The 24,478-nt window shown below is 40.4% G+C and overlaps 3 protein-coding genes across 6 annotated transcripts in view; all 3 read left to right on the top strand.

Annotated features, from left to right (window-relative positions):
* Positions 1–1,433, top strand: part of tp73 (tumor protein p73) — a 24,766-nt gene extending 23,333 nt beyond the window's left edge. The window contains exon 12 of the mRNA XM_062540511.1: positions 1–1,433. This exon is cut by the window's left edge and continues 1,098 nt beyond it. The gene's annotated coding sequence lies outside the window, so the exon portion shown is untranslated.
* Positions 1,434–4,864: 3,431 nt separating this feature from the next.
* On the top strand, positions 4,865–13,987 carry rer1 (retention in endoplasmic reticulum sorting receptor 1). Of its 4 annotated transcripts, none has more exons than XR_009939809.1 (8): positions 4,865–4,984; positions 6,763–6,848; positions 8,722–8,826; positions 9,455–9,554; positions 10,042–10,120; positions 10,813–10,948; positions 12,186–12,328; positions 13,441–13,987. XR_009939809.1 is itself a non-coding variant. In XM_062540510.1 (8 exons), the coding sequence occupies exons 2-8, from the start codon at positions 6,768–6,770 to the stop codon at positions 13,449–13,451; spliced, it is 567 nt and encodes a 188-aa protein (XP_062396494.1). In that variant the 5' UTR covers positions 4,865–4,984; positions 6,763–6,767; the 3' UTR covers positions 13,452–13,987. The 4 variants fall into 4 exon arrangements, 3 of the variants coding, with proteins under 3 accessions (XP_062396494.1, XP_062396491.1, XP_062396493.1); XM_062540510.1 differs by having other exon boundaries at positions 12,186–12,240; XM_062540507.1 differs by having other exon boundaries at positions 4,868–4,995; positions 12,186–13,987.
* A 2,861-nt stretch (positions 13,988–16,848) lies between these two features.
* Positions 16,849–24,477, top strand: LOC134086987 (taste receptor type 1 member 1-like). The gene is made up of 5 exons (XM_062540185.1): positions 16,849–17,130; positions 17,587–18,312; positions 19,284–19,496; positions 21,008–21,128; positions 23,558–24,477. The coding sequence occupies exons 1-5, from the start codon at positions 16,864–16,866 to the stop codon at positions 24,475–24,477; spliced, it is 2,247 nt and encodes a 748-aa protein (XP_062396169.1). The 5' UTR covers positions 16,849–16,863.
* Position 24,478: the final 1 nt, after the last annotated feature.

The following is a 24,478-nucleotide window of genomic DNA, read 5'->3' as shown; positions in this document are numbered from 1 at the left end:
GTCATCAAACATACACTAAACAACATGAATCAATGTGTGAATACACCCTTATGCAATATTACTTAAATGTCAAATGGCTTAAATTGTATCACCTTCCTCTCATGTTAAATAAAAAACGAACAGTTTATATTTATATGTGAAAAAATAGACCTACAGGCCCCAGAGCAGGAACATATTGTAACAAATGTTATAGCTTTCATCATTGAGGTTAAAAAAATCAATAGTTACTCCATCCTTATTTTTCATGATAGACACAGTCCACCTCGGCACAGAGAATATGTCTGTGTTGTGGAAAAATTTTGGACAGAAATTCAGCTATTCTTCAAAGAAAGTTTTTTGTTTGTTTGTTTCAGTTGCTCTGTGCTGTAGGGGTAGTTGTGTTGTGTTGTATCACACTCACCTGCGTGCTTCACCACATTCACAGTAGCCGCGGCCTGGTTTATGCCAAGCATACTGGACCCCATCTCAGCCTTACAAATCTTGATCTCATATGACGAAGGAATATGCTCCCAATATTCATCAGGCTTCTTCTCATGTTATTCAGTAAAGTTTCATGGTGCGGATTGTGCTGAAGGTCAGTTGCTGTTGTTGTTGTTGTTGTTGTTTTCCTGGACGGTGTCCATTAAGGTTGACATTATGCAGTGTCCTTTACACGGTCTGTAACTGTAAACTGATTTCCACCATGATACAACGTGTTCATAAAAGGAAATTCCTAGAAATATGCCATTACTGAGAGAGGTACCATTTTTAATCCTGACATTTATGTGATACTGCAGAGGTTTACATGTGATCAATCTGATTTCAGATACATCTTACAATATAGACTGCTTTCATCATATCATGTGTGAAACATTCTAATACTTAGTGCTTGAATGATGTATATGTCGATGTCCTGAACTTCTTGATTTGTTAACCCTTAGATGCATAGGCTACCAATACCTACACTCTTCCATGAGTGGGGTCAAAAATGACCCCAATTAGAATGCATGCGTTTTTTGCTTTAAACTCAAATAATGTCTTTCATTTTGGTTAAAGATGATGATTTTTATTAGATATTTGTCAAACAAATTATTATTTCATGTTGGACATATGATGTATCACTTTTTATTAACATTTTATTACAAAACAGCTTTTAGAAAGGCGAAAAAGGTAAACATCCTAAAATAATCTCAACATAAGTGAATAGGGTAACATTTTTAACTTAGAGATATCCTCATGAAACTTTTCCAGTTGAATACTCACATGAATAGGAGAAAAAAACGTATTGCAAGTTTTCTGTATTTATGTTTAAATATGCTAATTAGGTCATGTCTAATTAAATATGCGCTAATTTGCATATATGTTTTGATGCAAAGAATCTGACCATTGGAAAAAGCCAGGTTGAAAATTGTTTTTTTGTAGTGTTAATATATCAAATAAAAAAACATTTACAGAGGTGATTATGAATATCTTCTTTTGTTATCCAGTAAATCAGAAAATACTGCCAATTGGCTTAAAAAATGAATTTTCGCCCTATTTTTAGGCATAAAAAGTCATACAAATCAGGCCAAGAACGCTATATCAACAAATCCCTCTGTAAATATCGCTTGGTGAATTCTGCTACACAATGATAGGAAGAGTGGACATCGAAGGATCAAAAAGTGACGTCGCTATGAACGCTTGGCCGCCACATTATATGATGATACTTAGATTTATGTTGTTGCGTAAAAATAGCCTTCAGGATGGTGAGACTGCTGACATGAGATGTGATAATCAACAGTAAATGTATACCTTACTGCCACACTTGATAAAAATCAAAAGATCCTAGGGTTAACTTTTGAAATTCCATAGAAAATGCTTGGGGTCATTTTTGACCCCACGTATGCGGATCGGTGGTATTGATACAAAACATGAAATTACTTTAAAAATATAATAATTAGACACAAATCCAAATGGCCTCATGTCAAAGACAACCTATTTGAGGAATACATGGAAGGTTAAATGAAAAAAATGTAAAATTAAGAAGATACTGCAAGAAAACAACCTCTGGGGTCATTTTTGACCCCACTTATGCATCTAAGGGTTAAAAGATGGGTTATGGCTACGGTGCTTTTCCATGTCTACCATTTCAGTGGAAAAATGTCTTGTTTTGACTACACTTTTGCTTTTAGTAGCAAAAGCTAAATAGCTAAAACTGATGTTCTGTTACTGATAGCAATAATCTAGTGTTGTCATTCACCCCACCTGCGAGGCTTGTGTTTTGTATTCACCATGACAATAAGATGAAGTGGATGACCATTTTCAGTTCAAAGTTTGCTCCTGTTCATTACTGGTTTGTGACTAGCAGTAATTTGTTTTCTAGACAGCTATTAATAGTGAGTTTCAGTGAAATACCTGATTCAGTGGTTGCTTCTTTAAAAGGGATTTTTTTCAAGACAGAAATGTTAATGTTTAGGTCTGGCAGCTGTTCACTTCTTTTTGTGCCATGGTCTCTTTGGAAATTGAAAACTACTCTCTCAAATTCTATGACAAATCTAAAACTGCTCTTTCTAACAGAAATGCATTATGTTACCTTTGAAGGTAGGCTACAAAGGTGACATTAATAATATTAGTAGCTCCTAGACTAAAAAAATCAAATCCATGTCATGTAGGTAGGCCTATTTCTGAAATCAACAGTAATCTTACACATTAGCCATACCAATACCAAAACCACTCTCTCTGTCACTGCTGGTATGGCCTTGCAGGACAAGGTCTCATTAATCACAGATAATGAGTTCTGATAATCAACCTCTGTTTTCTGTCAGTCTCATTCATTTTACACACGTATTGAATGTTTTTTAGATGTTATTTTTTCTGTTATAGTTTAGAGCACACATCAGTCCTTTTGTAGTAACAACTTAATGTTTCCATTTTGTGTTGGCACTAAGATAAAGTCTGAAATCATATGTTGTGCAGTTGTGTATCATTAGAAACCTTCCATACATTCATCAAAGCACTTTACTGCTTTTGTGTGGCATCGTAAAATTATATGGAAATGGTTAAAAATCAGTATTATGTCACTGCAAATGTTGAACTGTAGACTGTAAATTTGTTTTCAGATTATGGGTGAGTTGCTGTCTCAAAGTGTTCTCTTTTATAATCACATTTTATTAACACATTTTTATTTTGTCAATGGAGTGTGCCCAATGGTTTCTTTTTTGTACAGTGTTCTTTATCATCTGAATATAAACGTGTACATTTCAGAAAGAAAATGGAATCAAGTCGTTCATTCACCCCTCACAGCCGACTGGTGCTAAGTTGCTAAGTGCAATTTCAGGGATTTCATTGTGCAAACTCACCACTGTGGGGCACTCTGGCCTGGCCCATCTTTTTTTTTTTTTTTCAAGCCAACACATTTTACACATTGAGGATAAGTTGTCGTGCTTGCCTAGGCTAGGGGAGAGCCGGGTCGATTGAAACGCGGGACGAAAGTAACACAGCGATTTCCTCGAAAACCATGCACATCTGAAATGTCATATGTCGTCAGTTTGTTCAACACACAAGACTTGCCAACCACGGGAAATCTCGTGCCATGACGTCATCGAATTCCACCGTTATCCCCGCAAACCTGTTTTTGACACCGGCAAGTAAAATCTTATGTGCAGTAATTTTTTTGTGATCACAACTCGTGTTTATTGTTTCATGCAATGATCACATGACCATACGAGAGATGAATCATTACTTAAACATGTCTGAAAGTGTTAAATGTCAGCATTTTGAGGTTTAGAAGCAAAATATGTTTAAGTGTTAGTTAGCACTGTCGGGACGATTGAAACAGTTGTTTCAATCGACCCGAACTATCAATGCAAAAAAAAATAAAATGTTTCAAAATAAAAGAGGAAGATCAATTGTGAATCCCTCAACAAGGCTTACAACGGGAAATAAGTAAATTAGATGGAAATGTAGTCATCAGCATGGTATAAAATGAAGAAATGTGAGTTTAATCGAAACGCGTATCTCGACATTGACGCACATGGAAAAATACATTTTTTGACCTACTTATATTTTGAAGAATCAGGTGAAATTTTAGCCATGACAAGTACAGAAGTATGTTGTTAGGTATGTTTCATAAAAACTAGAGTAAAGTGAATGGTTTCTGTTTACAATATGCTGTTTCATTCGTCCCGCACATGTGTTTCAATTGACCCGACTGGGTGGGTCAATTGAAACAAATGACAACTTACGTTCAAAGTTGAAAAACAACGCGATCGCTCAAGGTGTATATGAAATTACACTGGTAACTAAGAGAGGACACATGTGAGTTGTTGATCATATGACAACATTATTTGTAGGCTATCCCTTTCACCTGTTTTGAAAAAGACGTTAAACTGAAAAGTGTTTCAATTGACCCTGCTCTCCCCTACTCCACAAATTGAACTGTTAGGCCTGTAGCCTATACAGTATTATTTACACATACTTAAGTCATTCTTGTAGGTTAGTCAATGCAGTATTAGTGGCCTGTTGTTGTTGGTGCCGTATTTATCTCCAAACAGGATGAGACGAGGCGATAGAGAACCTTGTACGATGTATGAAATCTTAATTGCTTTTATATCATGGAATATTTAACGCATTTCCCGAAACAAGCCGCCTTCTACACAGGTAGGCTATGAGGCATCAATCAGTGGTGGATGATCACAGAGTCGTTTATCTATCAACTGGGAAAATCAGTGCATCATCTTGCATGGTTCGTTTAATTTGTTTTTCTCTCTTTTTAACATTACTTAGTTTATTATGTCGTAGAAGTACGTTTCCCTGAATTCAATAAAAGCGAATGCAATAGGCCTACCACCAAAATTAGAAAATAAGATATCGATAGATCTGCCCTCTGTTACTTCTCCCTGACAGTCTTCTCTGTGTTCGTGCGGAAGTACTGACGTGTTCACAGGGAACTGCACGAGCGTTAGCTGGCTAGCTAGTTAGGTAGAGCCTGGGAAGGAAGAGCCGAGTGACACAGCGGCAGCACCGGGTAAGAGAAAGGTATCTCTTGACATGAAATGATATGTAGGTTCTCTCTGCGTATCTGAACTGGTGGATGTTGTGTTTTTGAGATATATATGCATGGAAGTTGTCTAAACGACGGTCAAACGCTCCTTAGGTCTTGTAAAAGAGCCCATCACAAATCGCTAATGTTACAGCGGTACCGAAATACGTTCCGATGTTGGCCGGAAGTGAGTTGTCCAGTTTTCCCGTTTGGCACTGGTTGTTGTAGTTTATTTATAGTGTGTATTAACAACAACAGTTTAGGTGGTCTTCTAAAAGAACTACACCTACCATAATTTTGTCCTCGAATAAATTAACCGTTTGGACTCATCAGTCCATTACGAGAAACACAGTTAAATATCTTGATTTAGCGATAGTTTGGAATTTCATATGGGTTGTCTTGAAACTAATCATCTTCTCACGGTAGGTTTGACAAATAGCGCCGTTTTGTGTTCAAGAAGTCAAGATTGTTGAATTTGTATAGCTCGCTAGGTCCCCTTATGCTAATGTCAGCTAGTTAGCAAAGCTACATTTCTCTAACACTTCTACTTGGTATGAAGCTGTCTTTTTAGGTCTATGGAAGCTACAGACTATCCTTGGGACAAATGTTCTTATTGCATTCGGGTTAGGGTGACGTTAATGTAGACTACAAAGACGAACAAGCCAATTGTGAGACAGATTTACTTGGCCAAAATAGTCTGGTGTTTGTACTGCTGGAACTGATCTAGCTATATATGTTTACCACGGTGAGTCCCTACACTTTAAAGAGATATCATTACATTACGGTCTCGCATTCTATACATCTAGCTAACTGTTAGCGGGCTACCTGATTAGCTTTGCTAACCACAGGAGATGGCTACTTCCTTGTTCATTCAGCTAGCTAGCTGAGACCGGGTAGCTACGTCCATTACAACCAGCAGCCTAGTTTGTGACGAAAATATTGAACCCTTGCTCGGCTTGTGGTGTCAGAGTACCTGCTGGCCGGTGCTATCTGTTCTCACATAAGGTCAGAGTTCCTCTCGTCCACTTGTCTTCTCGTGCCTTCACTTTTTCAGTATCACAATCGTTAGTCACGCAATCAAACAAAAATAATGACATTATTAGCTATACTTGATCACGGTGTCACTGTGTAAGAGAGTAGTCTCATTAGCACTTGATAAGCCACTTGATATGGCATAGAGCTAATATCCCTCGGTGTTATGAGCTAGGCTATGTCGCTCGTTACATAATGTAAGGTTAGTTTCGGTTTTATGTATGTTATGATTGCTAATCATCACATCTCAAAGGTATCCAGGCCTTGAAGGTTATCTTGTAACGTATAGTGAGATATTTACCTAGTGAATACAATGAAGAGTACTCGTGTTGTCTGAGAACCCCCTTTGACACTGCTTGTCAGTCAGGTAAAATATTCAGGTTGTAGGCCTACTGTTCGCCCTGTAATATAACTCTTCCTTAAGCCTATCCTAGAATGGCATGATGGGTTTTCTCATCATCCTCATTTCCGAGTATTGTGAAAATTGCAAGAAAAGTGGTAACAATGGGAATAGTGGGGACAGCGGGCAATTAGTAGACGTAAACAAAGGCATTTCTGTTACCTATTAGTTGCATGACCATTGAATATGTGTATGTGTGTGGACTAATGAATCTTCAGGTCTTACAGGGATGTCTTCCTGTAATTGGCACTGCCTCAAAAACTGTGTGGTGTCAAGTCTCTGAATGCTTGTCCACTGAAGTAGTGTGAGTAAAAGTTTCTGTGCCTCACAGACAGAATGTCAGAAGGAGACAGCGTCGGTGATTCGATCCATGGGAAACCGTCAACGGTTGGACGCTTTTTCACAAGACTTGGCCAGGTAAGACAAAGGAAGACTCAAACAAGTTAGGCCTCTGACTTGTGTCCCCTATTACAGGACTACGCTGTAGAGCAGCTTTTGTCAAGCGTCTTTGACCTGAGCGCTGTTCAGGTCAGACTGTGGGATACCAGGTCCTACCCACAGGCTCCCCCTCGCACCCCTGGCACAGTCTACAGCAGCCAGCAGGCTTGTGCAAAATTCAGAATTGAATTGAGAATTATTGATGTCAAAAGCAGAATCTAAATTCAATGCAATTTGAAGAAATTCATATACAGAATTTAAGAGTAGTGTTGAACAATGAAGCTTCACAGTGTATGTCAGATATGATTTCCTCAAACACACAACTTAACTTAAAACAGTAACCAATTATATTTTCATAGTAACCTTCCCAAAACTGAATGTATGTGAGACTCGACACATTCTTTCTGTTGTGTGACTGTGGAACTGTGGCTTTGAGTTGCCTTGAATTTCATTCCAGTTCCTGTCATTCCCATTCCAATTCAAATTCGGCTTCCAGTGGGGCAGAGCCAATTAAATTCAAATTCCAATTCATGAATTGAATGGAGGCCAGTTCTAAAATTCGGAAATTTGCACAAGCCTAGTCTACAAATAGGCTCTATATGGAATTATTGTAATCATTATTAGGGTATTGGTGTTGTACACATGCACATGACATTTGTAAAGCAGTCAATGTTTTCAATGCAGACATTGTTCACAAAATAATTTGAATGAAAACATGCACATCAGAGGACTGCTTCACTAATGTGAAATTGCTAACGCAACTACAATGGTTTCATTGCGTTACTCCTCATGATTGCTAAATGCTATGGATGATAGGGGTGGACTTCAGACATTGGTCTGGGAAGTGTTTCCTAGCGCAAGTGTCATACACTGGTAGGCAAATGGAGAAAACATTTACATGTTTTTTGTTAAAATTCATTTGAATAAGACCAAAACACGTCAGCTTTTGTGTATGGTCGACAGAACAGATAGGCATAAGCCACTCGAGTTGTTTATTAAAAAGGAAGAATAATTAAGCCACTTTCACTTATGCGCATGTTACATTCAAATCTGACTACTCAATTCTATACAGTGGATTATCCAGTTTCTTTGCTGTGTTTATGGACAGTTGCACAAATCCACTTTGTTTCTCACGCAGACGTGCCAACACATTGAAGGAGCACTCATACCACTTCCCCCTAATTTTGCTCTAGGTAATCTAGGTAATGACACCAAATTAGCATGTATTTCCAGATTGGGGAGAAGTGTTTACTTTTCCCATCAATTATCAGAGGAGGGACAGAAGCACCAAACATACTTTGACTCCTCAGACAAGCAATCTCCGTGTTGGTCCACAGCCCATAGCTTGAGAAACACAGCTTTAGATCAGTGGTTTCCAGGGGCGGGCCGTGAAGGCTTCCACGGATACGTCCTTGACACTGCATTTATGTAGTTTCAGTGTGGTAATCATGACTTATTCAGTGGTGATCGTGAGGTTTTTGTCATTTGTTTGTTTGTCTGTTGTTCACAGGGGAAATTTGTTGCCCCAATCTGTACTGAGCCTGATATACTTACATGCACATAACAGAGACATATTGACAACAGCCTATTGTGCACATACTTACTACAAACACATATTCTGCTTATATCCACCACCCACATACACATATTCATTTACATTCACATACCCCTGACAGGTAGGCTACCGCTTTGTTGTTATTGTTGCTTGTGCCATAGTGGTCGCTTCCTTCCAGAATTGGGGTCCCTGGGTCACAATCAGTTGAAAACCTCTGCTAGGCTACTAGTGTCTTGTCTTTCTCTTCAGACATGTTGTTCCAATATGCTGTCCCCATGTTGATTCTGTGTTTTCCAGGTCTATCAGTCATGGTTGGACAAGTCAACACCATTCGCTATTGTGCGGTGGGGCGCCACACTCTTACTAACTGCCATCTACATGATCAGAGTGTATATTCTACAGGTACGGTATAGGCAACCTTTCTGCTTTCTTGTCATCCAGTGTCCCATTTACTGGTTAGATATCTGTGGTTAAAATAAGAGCTTTGTGTATGTCAGTCGTATGCTTTGTTCAGTTGCAGGACATGCAGTAATTTCCTGTGTATCAGTTGCATTGTGTATAAGCCGCAGGACAGTTCTTTATGCAAGTGAAAATAGACAAAACCATATTGATGCCATATTAACTGCCCCTGTGTAACCTCATAGCTGAAGAAATTGAGCAAAATCAATGTATGAGCCGCTTCTAATAGTTGGGGAATGACGGTAGTAACATAGTTCAAGTAAAGACCTTTATTATCATAGGCACTTTACAAAGAAATGTAAAGCGTTGTATACATTGTGCATGAATGCATATTCTCCAGCTTTCATAACTCCATTATGTGTCTGGACCTTAATATTTATATCTCGAATTTGAAATATGGTCCCCACGCAAAAAAGACTTACTGTTGATTATGGTTAAATACTGCATTCGGTTCATTTGGTGCACATCTGTATCGAACCTAACTTCCTGTACCTAAATGGTTTCGTAAGAATATGTGTGCGTGTATGATATGTCACTAACTTTGATCTCCTCCTCTGGATTGTGTCCTCAGGGATGGTACATAGTCACATATGCTCTGGGCATCTATCACCTCAACCTGTTCATTGCTTTCCTGTCGCCAAAAGTGGACCCATCTCTGCTTGATGACGGAGGTGAGTCTCCATCAGCCAACCGATGAGAAACATCTTTGTCGCTAGTGCCCTGAATGCCAAGACTCTCATAGAGCAAGCTCTTGGCCAAACATCTGGGCACACAACCAAAAGTGCTATCCAAATAAATACGTCGTTAATATGACGTCTGTTCACTTTCGTTGTGTGCAGGTTTGCTTTCCTGTACCCTCATCACTTTTAATAAGTTGTGCAGCTGAAAGTGTTTTCTACCAATGTCATCTCTTTGCCGTAAAAACAATGCTGTGTGTGTGAGATCCTGGAGAGCGATCTTTTTGCCAGGACAAGTTAAAGACTTTGGAAAGCTTGCTCCATTTCAACACTCGTTGCTCACACCATGGCTTTGTAAGTTGATTTGGTAGCGACTTGCAGTAGACATGTAGGAGAGGTAGCGAGTTGTGGGTCCCCATGCGGTGGGTGGATGTTGCCCTCGAGACCTTGTTTTACCGTATCCTCTGTGGTTGTGTCCTAGACGAGGGTCCGGCGTTGCCTACCAAGCAGAATGAGGAGTTCCGGCCTTTTATTAGGAGACTACCTGAATTCAAGTTCTGGTGAGTACGCATGACCATCAAGAAAAGTGCTGTAGCTCTGTGCACATCCCACCTTGCAGGTGCAGGACAAATGGAGAGTAGCTTAGGAAATTAATAAAATAGCAACACTGCTAAAAGTATGCATGACCGTTCATGTCTAGCCCACCTCTACTCTATGCATGTTGGGAGTGTTGGGGGGTGTCTTTACTACTGACTTTCTCGTAAGCCCCTGGGGAGTCCTGCCGAACACAGACAGAAACTGGACGGACTTTTCTCTTTGTGTACACAAAATATTCAAAAGGCGCATTCGTATGTAATGTTATATCTGCATGTTTGCTTAGAGAGAGAGTGTCTGTGTGTGGACATCTGAGCCTAAAATTCAGACAATGCTTCTTTCATTTTTTTTCCGTTTCATACTTTATTTTTATTTTGGTCTCCTGTTGACTTGTTTCTGCCATTTGTAATGACATTGTATGATTAAAGTCACACTGCTGAGTTGCTGAGGTGTTAAGTTCATCTGACCGAATTGGTCTAGTCCTGTCTGTCTTGATTAATGCAAGTAAACTGATGACTGAACAAACAGTTCTGCAAGACTGCAACCCTGCTATGTGCAGGTGAAGTAATTGTTTGTAAGAGTCCTGGACCTGTAGCCTACCCTGCTTGATGTTTAATAGCAATTCTGTTTCCGTTGGTGTGTTTTTTTCCCTCTTCAGGCATTCGGCAACGAAAGGCATCGTCATTGCAATGATTTGCACGTTCTTTGAAGCCTTCAACGTGCCAGTGTTCTGGCCTATACTGGTTATGTACTTCATCATGCTCTTTTGTATCACCATGAAGAGGCAGATCAAGGTGCGTTCACGCTCTCCGCCTCACCGAACCTCCATTCATATGGTGCCCTACACGGCAAAAGCAGACCTTGCCAATGTGGTCCAACCACCGCAACTTTTCCCTGCAAATTTGACCAAGCGTCATAGTTTCAAACGAAAAGTCACCAATCATAGCAGAACCTCGAGCAAAATGTTGAGCCAGATGTCGCCACACTCACTTACTTGTTTGGTGTTGTGAAGTTATAGACATGTGTAACACTTTACATGTTGCCTGAGCCTACCAACAACATTTGCTGCACCATGCACATTTGTTTTGCTGATATGTCTTCAACCATTAAAGCTATTCAGCCATTCTGAGTTAAAAAGTTAACCTCGTTGAAGACATTGTTTCCTTGACTGACTTGCACTGGCTCATAAAGTCTATGTTGCGAGGTAGTCTTAAAGCATGATTATTCCCAATTGTAAGTAATTGTAAGACGAGATGAAGTTTACAGAAATTCCTGTATAAACCGCTTTGTGTTTAAGCCGCAGGACAGTGTTTTATGGAAGTTAAAAGAAACAAAGCCATATAAATACCATATGAAATGCTTCAGAAACTTACTTCTCTTCAAAATTCTACATCAAAACAAGCAACCACTCCCCCTTTCTCATGGGTAATCTCACTTCCCATGGCAACCAGCTTTCTCATTAAAGCTACCCCCCCCCCCCCCCCGCCATTGACACAAGTGACATCACAACTATTTCCGTCACTCCAAGAATGTCAGTTGTTCCAAACCGGTTTCAGTTTTTGATATCTTTTGAGTGTTTTGTTTTCAATGTGAATTAGAGTTTGAAAACACGTTCTTCATCCCCATCTCAAATCATCAACTTGCAACGTCCAACTGGTTTTGTTGGGGAAGGTCACATACTGTATGCTCACCATTCGGTGGGTGTACCAAGCAAAGCACATGAATTGAAGTAGTTGTACTCTGCATAGTATAGCATAGCTATCAAAGCCAGTAGTCATTTGTGAATCCCCTCTCTCACAACCAAGATGATCTGTCACTGCATTACTGATCGTAGTGGTGATGATGATGATGTGTATTTAAACTTTTCTCTTGTAGCCCCCGACATGAGAATGCATGTGTTGTGGATCTGTTTCATAGGTATCAATTCTTTGAGATGCCACTGGATGTGTTTCTGAATATTTCTTACTTTGTTTTTGTGGTTTGTTTGTTTGTTTGTTTGTTTGTTTGTTTGTTTGTTTGTTTCCTCTACAGCACATGATCAAGTACAGATACCTGCCCTTCACTCACGGAAAGAGAACATACAGAGGCAAGGAAGACATCACAGGGAAACCATTTGCTAGTTAGAATCACCCAATGGGTCCCCCACCTGTAATTAAACTAATTGATGAGGAATGGTGCGTAAAAGGGGTCGGCGAGGGGTTTTGGTTTATTTTCTTTTGTTCATATATATATATTTCTTTTTTATGAGACGGGTAAATGGGAGGTGAAAGAGTTTTGATCCATGCTGACAGTGTTTGGTTGTGGACAGCCCCTATGATTGGGCGAGACCATCACGCTGCCTTTTGATTGGACTGTGGGCCATAAAGGGTTTTCTGCGGGCTGCTCTGGGGTGTGCTCTGTGCCTCTCTGGGTGGTGGGGGAGGGGAGGGGAGGGGGTGGGGTCTTTGCCTTCTGACCCTGCGGGGTGGTAAGTATTTGCTATTGTAGTTGGGGGACGCCAGGTATTCTGCAGCATCGTAGTTCCTAGTCATTAAGATCACCCCCTCAACACTTTCCACTCCCCCCCCCCCCCCCCCCCCCCCAGATCTGATAGACCTTACGGGTTCTACCCAGTGGTAGAGGTGCTTGCAGGTGTCATAGCAACCCTATCTTCATCAGAATGGAAATTCTTAAGTTCTAGAACTTGATTTTGCTTGACATCCACCGAGCTTCATGACTCCGCTCTCCTTCATAACTGCCTCAACAACTCTGTTGTGGATCCACCTGTAAACCAGCAAACTGTCTCAATGAAAAATTCCTTCAGATCTCACTGCAGTAACTTTGCCTTGTGGGTGGAAGAGGATCTGTGGGTGTGGAGAGCACTAGTGCTTCATACTTTTATTTGAAAACAATGTCACATGCCAATATATATATAAATATATATATTATATGAATGCTTGTGTGTAGATGAAGGCTCTTGGGAAATGTAGTCTAACACCTTTAGCAGTATTTGAATGTGTATATATTTTTTGTTTGTTTGCCCGCCCCCCCCACTACCTCCTTCACAGTTGTAGTGTGTAACGCACAACCCGAGCGCTCTCCCTCCTCCCCTTCAGTCCACGTTAATTTAGATGTGATGGTGATGAGATGGATTAGCAGAACAAAAAAGAATAAATGATTTAAAAGGATTCATTCCAATGCATTGTACTATGTTAACTCACCGTAGTAGTTCTGTTTGTATGAATATGTGACAAGAGTTTAATCATTCCAAACAAAAATGTTGTTTCTTGTCTCTCTTCTCTTGCAGAGGACACATGAACATTGAGTGGTTTATTATTACAAATGGACGGAGTGGGTTGAAACCTGATTTTTTTTTTTTTTTTTTTTGTCCTTTTTTTTGGAAGGGGCGGGGGGTTGTTGGTATGGGACTTGTGAGCTGAGGATCGCATTCTAACAGCTAATGTAGATTTTTTTAAAAACCACAGTTTTCCTGGAGGAGAGAAAAAAATAATCCACACTGTAGTTAAGGATCAAAGCATTTTTCCTCTGCTAGTGCATCATGTTTTTAAGGGTTGTTTTCAGGATTTATACATAAATATATTTTAAAGATTAATTTTTTGTTCTTAAGACATGCTGTTTTCCAAGTGTTAAATCAACTGTGTCATATTAAACCAATCAAAACGAAATGGAAAAAAACATTGGATACAAGATTTGTAAATTGTTTCTCATGGAAGAAATTGCATGTGGTTGGTTTTCTTGTGCCGTTGACCAGAACAGAAAAAAAAAAGATTTTAATAACTCAAAAGTGTAATTTTTATCACTCCAAATGCTATTAAAACAATGGTGTCTCCTCATTCCAGAGCACTCTTCATTTAGACACTGGGAGCTTAAAACATTCAGTCACCGTGGGTGCCTCTCCACATCTCTCCTCGATCCTCTTTGATCTATAACTAACATTGGATAGACTATCCCATTGTTGCCGCCCCATCATTCTTTATCTAAGTGTATTTTGTAATTTGTATTTTGCAGGATTGGAAAAAATCAAATGTACTTTGTAACAAAATACTTTGAGGGGTTGTATTTAGAGTATTTATCTCATCATTTCCCCCCTCAAATTAGCCAACAATTCATCACACAGTTAAACATAGCCTCTTACCTAGTATAACCATGACAATATGCTATGCTTATCATAGTCTGGGAGCCAAAGGTCAGAATCTTTAGGACATGAACCCCATGACATGAGTATTTATGTAAGGTGTCAACCAAGGTGTCCTGATTTGCAGAAATAATGGAGGAGACTGAGGCAAAAACCTCCCCAATGCGAAACAGTCTCGAGTTTTCACCTCCCAGTTAATTAATTCTGTATATTGAGACACCTTACAGGATGTTACTTTATTTGTCCCCGTGTTGCAAGTCATGTATGAAGGCAAAAGGCATGCATTTATAGCACAAAAAGGGAAATGCATTTCAATTTAAAAAGGCTGTTCAATCTGTTGTACTACTTTCATTGAATACGGAAAATGATGGTGGGTAGTTTGCTTCGTCAGAGTTGATTCCACTGTTGCAAAGCCTGCTTGTTGTCAGTTCAATCATCGCTTATATTGATATAGGATGCTGATTACATTTTTTTACTACTGTAGATCTACTTCATGTGTAGCCTGGCTCCGCCTTCCTACGTACTTCAGTTCAGTTTTCATTTCACTCCACTACGTAGTCTGGGTCTGCGGTATATTCACAGGTTTTCTCAAGACAAAAATGAGCATGTCCAATCAGCGAACAGAGGGAGTAGCTGAGAACGATGACGTTGAGGTAGCTAGTTTGAGCATGTCACCTCATGACCAAACGTTTATCGATTGGTTATGGCAGATCTGAGAGGCTCTGGGCAGAGTATCCGCATTCAAGGAAATTCATGCTTGGCAATGGAAAGTGTCCAGACTCTCTGTACATTATGAATGTATGAGAGTATGGTAGGACCAGGCTACTTCAGCCCAAAGTAAAGAATTTAGGCCTCTGTCCGCCAATAAAAAATAGTATTTCTAGTAGTTTATTTTAAAAGTTGGTATACCATGATTATTGTGGGGGTATTTTTGTATTTTCTAATTACTAATTACTTGTATTTTAACTAAATACATTTTTCACATTCGTATTTTGTATTTTATTTTGTTACATTTTCTACGCCAGTATTTGTATTTTGTAACAAAATAGTTTTTGATGTATTTGTGCCCACCTCTGATCACGGTGTGTAATGTTTTGCAAAAAGGGTGAAGCAGACATTGTGTGTGATGTTGTGCAAATCTGTCGAGGTGTTTTGCTCCTTGGAGTAAAATTTTGCCAATTGTGTGAAAAAAACATATTTTAGTGTGTAAACAATCGTAAAAAACTGTAACATGTTGGTCAAAATCACCAGGATCGCTTAATAACTTTTTGAACAGTTTGAAATGCTGAAAAATGCCTCTACCTGTATAATGGGTTAATTTACCAGTCACAACAGACCTGATTCTATCCATAGTACTGAAAGCTTCTGCAACCAGGCCTGTGGTAGGCCTAACTGTTCCTAAGTCACCCCAGAGGATCTCCTCAGTGAAAACCCCAAAACAAAAGTATTGCACGGGAAGGTTTAATGCCCATGAAGCTTATGACCTATAAAAAAATATATATTTTGTTCATTACTAGAAGGAAGTCACATTTCACAAACAAGTGAACTAAATGAGCAAATGGGAGTTTATGGTGAATGTGTCTTCATTGCTGTATGCAAAAGTGCAGTTGCTCTATCAGAAGCTCTCGTGTGCATCGTGGGCAGGAAAGTGAGACATCACGTGTTCACGTGACGTTAAACAAATAACCATGTCTGTGGGCATTCAAAGTCAAGCCAGACCACACACTTGCATGTCTGCATGGAGAATGAGAGCTCTCCCAGGCCTTATGCACGACAAGCTCTTGTCATGTAATTTATTTCCAGTGGAGCCAGGTATGTTGTACCCGCCGCTGTTGTTCATGAAGGCCTAATCAGTGTCTACACAGACCCTGTTAGGTGTTTTATAATGTAGAATGATTTATGGACTGTTAAAGTTGTAGAAAGAGTTGCTCTTTTGGGGCGAACAAGACATTCAGTGTCGTAGTGAACATGTAAGGAGCAGATGTCTATATGCTGACGCTAAAATTAATGAGCTGTCCAAAGAGCCTTTTGTGCATAACATTTCCTTATCATTGCCATCACTGTTAAACAAACTTTTGAGCGGTTTCCTCCTTCTCATGCTCAGCCAGTCCTAGCACTGCACTCGGTACAACCCATCCTAGACAGCTGACATATTATGCAAAGGCATACAGAGGTTTGAAGGACTGGCTTATTTTGTTGACAGCAGCACTTCACAAACAGGACCATGACACCCAGCAGCCTCTGTGTCCTTCTCACGGCTCTTCTCCATCATCAGGCCGGGGAAATCTCCTGTCAGGTGTCAGAATTTGATCTCGACGGAGACTACTTTGTAGGAGGTCTGTTCCCTTTGCACAGCCTGCGGCAGACACCTGGTCAGATTAGACCTGTGGCCGTTGAGTGTGATGAGTAAGTTTTCAAAACCTTCTCCCATTGAAGGCCAAGAGTTCATTTATGTTTTTAATTGATCGTTTTGAAGATGATTTTGATGATATGATATTTATAAAATATATACATACTGGAATGCTTAAACTGACTCTTTTCCACAGAGGTTCCTTCTCCACGGCAGGCTACCAGATGTTCCAGGTGATGAGGTTTGCTGTTGAGGAAATCAACAACTCCAGCACACTCCTGCCTAACGTAACCCTTGGTTACCAGCTCTTTGATCACTGCTCAGATGGCCACAACTTCCCTGCCATCCTCAAATTCTTCTCCCATAATGACTCCATCAAAGTCCGAGACCTCAACCACCACGTGCCTAAAGTCATCGGATTCACTGGTCCCTTCAGTAGCACTGAGACTATAACCATGGCTCCACTGTTCATGATGAACCTCATCCCCATGGTAACGATTAAATTAGTCTCTGTTTGCATGTTAACACTGTAAACACATTCATTAACATTACTGATTGCATATGATTACAATGATTTATTTTTTCCTTAACTGGGATCTAAAACCAAAAAAGAAAAGGAAGTGTGGAGGAAATGTCCAAACAAAATTCCAGTAAATACAGTCATTTATTAGTAAAGTTATTTTATTTACTGATGGAATGTAATGGTATTCTGATGTTATCGAATCAGACCCACGTCACTCCTAACAGCATTCAGTAACTTTCCACAATTGGTTGAATCAAATTCAGTGAAGAACATGACTGTCATTTCTCCTCTGGTAAATCCATCTCTGAGAGTTTGGCTTTTCCCAAATTGACTTTATATTAATAAAACAAAATACCAACATGTCTTTGTCAATACAAAGAAAGTTATCTTAAATGTTTCTGTTAAATTCATGTTTAATCTTTAGGTGAACTATGGAGCAGGCAGTTCCACCCTCAGTAACAAACGGTTGTATCCATCTTTTGTGAGGACGGTACCAAGCAACGAAGATGAGATTGAATTGATCATTCACATCATAAAGCATTTTGGCTGGAACTGGGTGGCGTTTGTTGGATCCAACGGTGCATACAGTGAGAATGGCTTTCAACTGTTTGTTCAACTGATTAAAAATACTAACATCTGTTTGCCCTACCAGAAGCTCATCACTAACACATCAGAGGTAGCCACAGTATTTCAGAACATAGATGAGCTCAAGATCCGTGTCATCGTCCTGTTTATTGAGCAGCTGTTTGCTGAGGACATTATCACCTTAGCTGTACAAGAAAGCTTCCACGATAAGGTCTGGATCGCCAGTGATGCCTGGGCCTTGAACGCTAAGCTACGTGAGCTTGAGGGCATTGAGAAAGTTGGCACCATTATAGGTGTGGCACCAACAGTTGTGTCTCTACCTGGCTATAACCAGTTCATTTACCAGTCACAACACAGAGCTGATTCTGTCCAGAGCACTGAAGGCTTCTGCAACCAGGGCTGTGATAACTGTTCCTCCGTCAGCTCAGAGGATGTCATCAATGAAAACCCCACCTACTCTTTCCCCATTTATTCTGCTGTGTACACCATGGCGATGGCTTTACACAATGTTCTACAGTGCAACCACTCAGGATGCAACAAGACCCGCACAGTATATCCCAACATGGTAAGGGGCCTCACAAAGCAACACCATGCAAGCACCTTAAAATAATGGCTTAAACTCATTTTGATGACACACTGATTTAATATTGCAAGAATGCTGTTCCTGTCATTTCCACTGCTGGTATTACTACATTTGGTACCATCCAGGAAGTTACTCTTTCCAATGCACTTAAATGGTGCTGAAGAGACATTCACACCACGATAAATATAAACATAAGTCATAATTATAACTGTAATGATAAAAGCATCCACACTGACTGACGATAAGTAAAGTGTCTCCTTGTGTTGATGAAAGTGGTCAGTCTAAACACTCGCTTCCTCTTTCCATCCTTGCGCAGGGCTTTCAGGAGCACTATGAACCCTGATAAAGTCCCGTTGGCCTTTGGAATTAAAATAACCCCACATCAACACATACCCTTCACCATAAGAGATTGGTATGGCTTTCAAACCAGCTAATTGGCTAACTGAAATAAAATCATGCCAATCTCTTCATATGGTGAAGGGAATGTGTTGATGTGGGGTTATTTTAATTCCAAAGGCCTCGGGGACTTTATCAAGGTGCATGTGGATACATGAAATAACTGGCATTTTAAAAATAAAACAAATAAAAATCTGCTAGCCTTTATGGGAACTTAACACATAGGGTTGACATACTGTAGGCGTTCCAATACTTATGACCCTTGTATTTTAAGGAAAACATTTATTTATTTGCAATACATTATTCATTCACAAAGAAAATGTATGTCCTTAAAGGTTGAATATTTCCTATTTTTTTAGATTCTATTAAGATCAATTTCCAAAAGAGGATTTTATATACAGTAGTCAATTTTAGCATGTGTTCCAATACTTTAGCAGGGGACTGTATATACTGTATTATATGTAAAGATACAAACCTAAAGAAGGCTATGTCTCAGTTCCTGTGCTCTTTACTTGGCAAACCTCTCAGACTTATGTCTTTGTCATGTCTTCTTCTAGCTTCTTCGAGAAATCAAACACTTAGATTTCCCTTTAAACCGAAATGATGTATCCTATGACAAAAATCTGGACCCACCCGCACATTTCACCATTTGGTTCTGGAACACAACAATTCACCCTGCAGATATAAAGGCGATAGGAACATATGAAAATCGTCATGAAGTTAACTTCACTATGGATGACAAGCAAATTGACTGGCATGAAGATGGTTCTGTAAGTACAATCAGTTAATGATTAATGAAATGTAATAAATCAGTGTAGCTAATAATTCTAATCGTTAAACATTTAACGTTTAACAACCCCATCACAGAAAAAGTTAGCATTATCTAAAATGCAAATAAAAACAGTATGTGACAATATGCTAATCTCGCAAACTCATATAGCTTCGAAAGAACACAGACAACATATCAAATGTTGAACATGACACAGTTCATGGAAAATATAGGCTATGTTCATTTTTAATTTTATATCAATAACATGTTTGATACCAACAGCGTGTCTCAAAAAAAGTTTGGAGGGGGCAACAAAATGCTGGAAAAGTTGTGTAATGATATATCACTGACAACAGTAGCCAGGAAGTTGTAATTCAAGAAGTGAAGTTGCAGCCCTCAACTCATGTTGATGTTTAGGCTACATATTGTGTGTTTTGGCCTGATGCGCCACGCTTCACCTACGAATCACAAAGTCAGTGGTGTTTCGGCATCCAGGTTGGGAGGGAGGGGATTTACCGCTCTACATGTACAGTATTTTGAAAGTGATTGCAGTACCAGTTTTGGCCAAAATCCGGTTCCTTTAACATGAATTTATGAGGTATTTGGAGATTTCATCATCTACAGTAGCCTATATAATATCATTAAATATTCAGAGAATCCAGAGAAATCTTTGCAAAGGGAGAGACAGTTGAAAAACAATATTGATGCCCATGGTCTTTTCAATCTCAGATGGCACTGCATTAAAACCAGACCTATTTACAACGAAAATCCTGGTTTGGGCTCAGGAAAATTTCTGATTGCCATTGTCTATGAGCACAGTTTAATGCTACATTCACAAATTGTATTTGGACATCATACAGAAATACCACCGTCTTATCTTGGCCTGAGCTCATTCAAAATGGACTGGTAAAGTGGGAAAAGGTCCTGTGGTTAGACCAACTGAAGTTTGCTATTAATTAATTCAAATAATATTTCTCTATAGAAGAGTCCAGGTGCTAAAATGGACTGTCTGCAGTCCAGACTTGTCAAATTGGGTGCATCATGGAATGACAAACATGATTAACCCAGACTGTCGAGCAGCTGAAATCCTATGACGGGCAGGAATGGAAGGACATATAATTCTCAAAACTCTAGCAACTAGTCTCCTCAGTTCCTAAACATTCACAGAATGTTCTAAAATGAAGAGGTGAAGCAGTAGTTTTACAAGCCCATGTCCCAATTTTTTTTTTTTAAACTTCCTGCTGTCATCAAATTCAAAACGGAAGATATTTCATAATAGCCAAATCTGTAATTTTCAACATTTGATTTAGTCCTTTTTGCTAAAAGTGGGTTCATGACATTGGATTATTACATTATGTTTTAAATTAGCATTGTACACAATGTCCTCACTATTTCTGTGTTGGAATTATACATTGAGATAGACGGTATAGCCTAGCTGTTACCTGATGTAGGCTACAGTATGAAACACGTCAGGTTGAGGTAAATGCCAGTGCTTTGATTTGTGATTTCAAGGTGCCATTCTCCAACTGCTCTGTGCAGTGCAGGCCGGGATACAAACAAGAGGAGGACGGGCCACACAAGTGTTGCTTTAAATGTGCTGAATGCCCGGGCAACTCTTATTCTAATCACACAGGTAGGCTACAGTGATACCAAACACTTTTAAAGACACCGGTGTCATTGCATGCTTGCACAATGCATGTTTCAAAGCAACACCAGTTTGTTTGCAACGATAAAGACCTGCTTTACTGACTTACGTGTATGTATTCTTAGATACTGTAATTGTCAGTATTGTGTTTGAAAGCTTTTCAATGTTTCACATTTTCATAGGGTGCTACAAAACGCACCACATAATTGATGATACCATTTCCAGCTGCTTATAAAACATGCTTCAGAAAGTGATAAAAAAAAAAAAAAACTGCAAGCCCCAAAACAGGAGGACTTAAAGGAGAATTCCGGTGTGATATTGACTTAAAGTGTGTTGAAATATGATACCGAGTGTGAGCGATTGTCTCAGAGCTGATCTCGACCTGTCAGCTGTTCTCCGAAACCCGGCGGTAGCTCAGCAATAGCCGTGTTCAAGTTCAACTCCAAATGACCTTTTGCAGCAACGAGAGCTGCCGGTGGCAGCAGGGGCGGGGATGCAAACGCTGCTATGAAGTTGTACACTCTCTACTTCCCGTAGTGTAGACTTGGCTAGACTTGACCATGTGACGAATCACGAGGCACGGACCCGCACGGACTCTTGTGGATATGGGGAGGCATCTAAACACCTGCACACACGTCAGGGATGTAAAAGCCAATTAGGGCAAAGACCTGACGTCATGAAGGCAGGGTCTAGGCTCCGCTGCTCTCCGCAGTACCTCCAGACCGGCTGCTCTTTTGCGGAGCAGCCGCCTGGCCACGCCTTGCTCCCGCGATAAGTTGAGGCCATGTGATACCGACTGCCGAGTCGAAAACACGCCCATCTAGACCATCGTGGACAGATTTTTAACCACGTGCATCTTGTGCTGCGCAGTTTTTGTGCTGCGCAGCCAACTTGAACGCGCCTAATAGTAAACCAGGTGTTCAACGTTTGTGGCTCGGGCATCGGCTTATCCATGCAAATAAATCACTGTTTTACACGATTTATGAGGCTCAAAGTAGCACCACACTTTATTGGTAGACTTCTGAGGGCCCTGACATTTAAAACGAGACATCGAGAACTTTGAAAAAGCACTGGTTGTTTACTTACATGACTGTTTATTCAGGCAGTCACTTTCGAAAGTTTAGCGGTAGCAGCCATCTTGAATTTAGTCACGTGACTGATTCGTGACTGGTTCACGTAATCGCTATGTCTATAGGGAGGGAAAGTGAAAACCAGCGCCCCAAGTGGTTGCGTTCCTATCGAAAAGCAGCTCCAATGTTAAGTCCCATAGACCGACTTTTCAAAAAAATACTACGCAGCTATACCAGCGATCTTATCCACTAAAAATATTTTTCAGTCTTCACACTGTAATAATCTACTAACTGTGAATATATCAGACCCTATTTCGCCTTAATTAAAAAAAAACGTAATTGCTCGTTTCATTTCATAAATGGACTACAACTACAAGTGACGTGACACCCTTCCACGACGTTACTCGCCTAGCATGGTTTGTTTATTAGCCTGTTAGCTAGTTGGTTAGTTAGTGGCGAATCACACTTACTGCCAGCTCTTGTGTGAGTAGGAGCACAACACAAGTTATCCCAACATAAAGGTAATTACCACGCGGTTTACATCGCTCTGTTATTACAAAAATATGTAAAGCCAGTTCAGCAAATTGCCGTTTTGATCGGTTGGAGATGAAGCGCCCAAACTGGTGACGTCAAATGCTACTGTAGCTAGTACTGTAGTTCGTTATCACCATGTTACAAACAAACTGAAAACAATTAAACTGATCCTAAAAAATAAAGTATGACCACTAGAAGCAATAGAGCTGACCTAAATGCATAGCATATTGAATGCATTTAACTAAGTTCCCATCATGGGCCGAGATATATTTTTTCTAAAAGAAAATCCCATCCCCTCCCGCTAGCCTCTAGGAACGCAACCACTAGATGGCGATGAGATTACTTTCCCTCCCTATGCGTGCACTAGTCATGAATCAGTCACGTGACTAAATTCAAGATGGCTGCGACCGGTACATTTTCGAAAGTGACTGCCTGAATAAACAGTCATGTAAGTAAACAACCAGTGCTTTTTCAAAGTTCTCGATGTCTCGTTTTAAATGTCAGGGCCCTCAGAAGTCTACCAATAAAGTGTGGAGCTACTTTGAGCCTCATAAATCGTGTAAAACAGTGATTTATTTGCATGGATAAGCCGATGCCCGAGCCACAAACGTTGAACACCTGGTTTACCATTGCTGAGCTACCGCCGGGTTTCGGAGAACAGCTGACAGGTCGAGATCAGCTCTGAGACAATCGCTCACACTCGGTATCATATTTCAACACTAAAGTGTGTCAATATCACACCGGAATTCTCCTTTAACCTGAAAATGCATTAAGTCTGTTTTTCCTGACTCTGCTTCCTGTTTTTTCTTTCAGCATGTCCGACGTGTCACACATATGAGTGGTCCGAGGCTGGAAGCACATCATGCCAAAAACGTTCCGTGGAATTCCTCTACTTCTCCGACGTCACCTCCATTCTGATCCTGCTCTCCACATCGTTCCTCATGCTCCTGTGTGTGGGGGTGGCCGTGCTGTTTGCCGTGCACCGCTCCACGCCTGTAGTGCGGTCAGCAGGGGGCAGTATGTGCTTCCTGATGCTGGGCTGCCTGGCCGCCGCCTCCATCAGCATCTTCTTCTACTTCGGCGAGCCCTCAGCTGTGAGCTGTGCGCTTCAGAGCTGGATCTTTGTCTACTTCTACACCGTGTTCTTGTCCTGCCTGACCGTGCGCTCCTTTCTGATCATCTGCATCTTTAAGGTGGCCGTGTATCTGCCCAGAGCGCATGAGCTGTGGGCGAAGTACAATGGGCAGTGGCTTCTGGTCGCGGGGATATCTCTTCTCCAGCTCCTGCTCTGTGGAGTCTGGATGGCAAGTCCGGCGATTCCGGAGAAAGACACAAAATCCTTCAAAGACCAGCTCCTAATAATCTGCTTTTTAAGAAATATGACTGCTTCCTATTTATGTATCATATTAATGTTTATCCTCAGTGGCCTCTGTTTCTGCTTCTCCTACTTGGGAACAGACCTGCCCAAGAACTACAATGAGGCCAAAGGCATCACTTTCAGCATGTTGCTGTTTTGGCTGAGCTGGGCTGTGTTCCTCACGGCCACCTTGGTGTCCCGTACCAAGTATGTGCAGATGATCAAGGCCCTAGTTGAGCTGAACTGTTTGTATGCCATCATGGTCAGTTACTTCATCCCTAAGTCTTTCATCATTGTCTTTCAGCCGGCCAAGAACACACCAGAGTATTTCCAACAAGCTATACAGAGTTACACACAAACTGTCGGCAGAATGTAGA

Source organism: Sardina pilchardus, chromosome 7 (assembly GCF_963854185.1).
Source record: "Sardina pilchardus chromosome 7, fSarPil1.1, whole genome shotgun sequence".
NCBI classification, from domain to species: Eukaryota; Metazoa; Chordata; class Actinopteri; order Clupeiformes; family Clupeidae; genus Sardina; species Sardina pilchardus.
The sequence above is the reverse complement of the archived record's forward strand: the minus strand, read 5'-3'. Positions and strand labels throughout refer to the sequence as shown.

Coding starts and splice junctions, on each gene's coding strand:
- rer1 (XM_062540507.1), top strand. CDS start 6,768: ATGTCAGAAGGAGACAGCGTCGGTGATTCGATCCATGGGAAACCGTCA. Junction 8,827..9,454: donor TCAGAGTGTATATTCTACAG/GTACGGTATAGG, acceptor TTGTGTCCTCAG/GGATGGTACATAGTCACATA. Junction 10,949..12,185: donor CCATGAAGAGGCAGATCAAG/GTGCGTTCACGC, acceptor TTTCCTCTACAG/CACATGATCAAGTACAGATA.
- LOC134086987 (XM_062540185.1), top strand. CDS start 16,864: ATGTTCCAGGTGATGAGGTTTGCTGTTGAGGAAATCAACAACTCCAGC. Junction 17,131..17,586: donor TGATGAACCTCATCCCCATG/GTAACGATTAAA, acceptor TTTAATCTTTAG/GTGAACTATGGAGCAGGCAG. Junction 21,129..23,557: donor CTCTTATTCTAATCACACAG/GTAGGCTACAGT, acceptor TTTTTCTTTCAG/CATGTCCGACGTGTCACACA.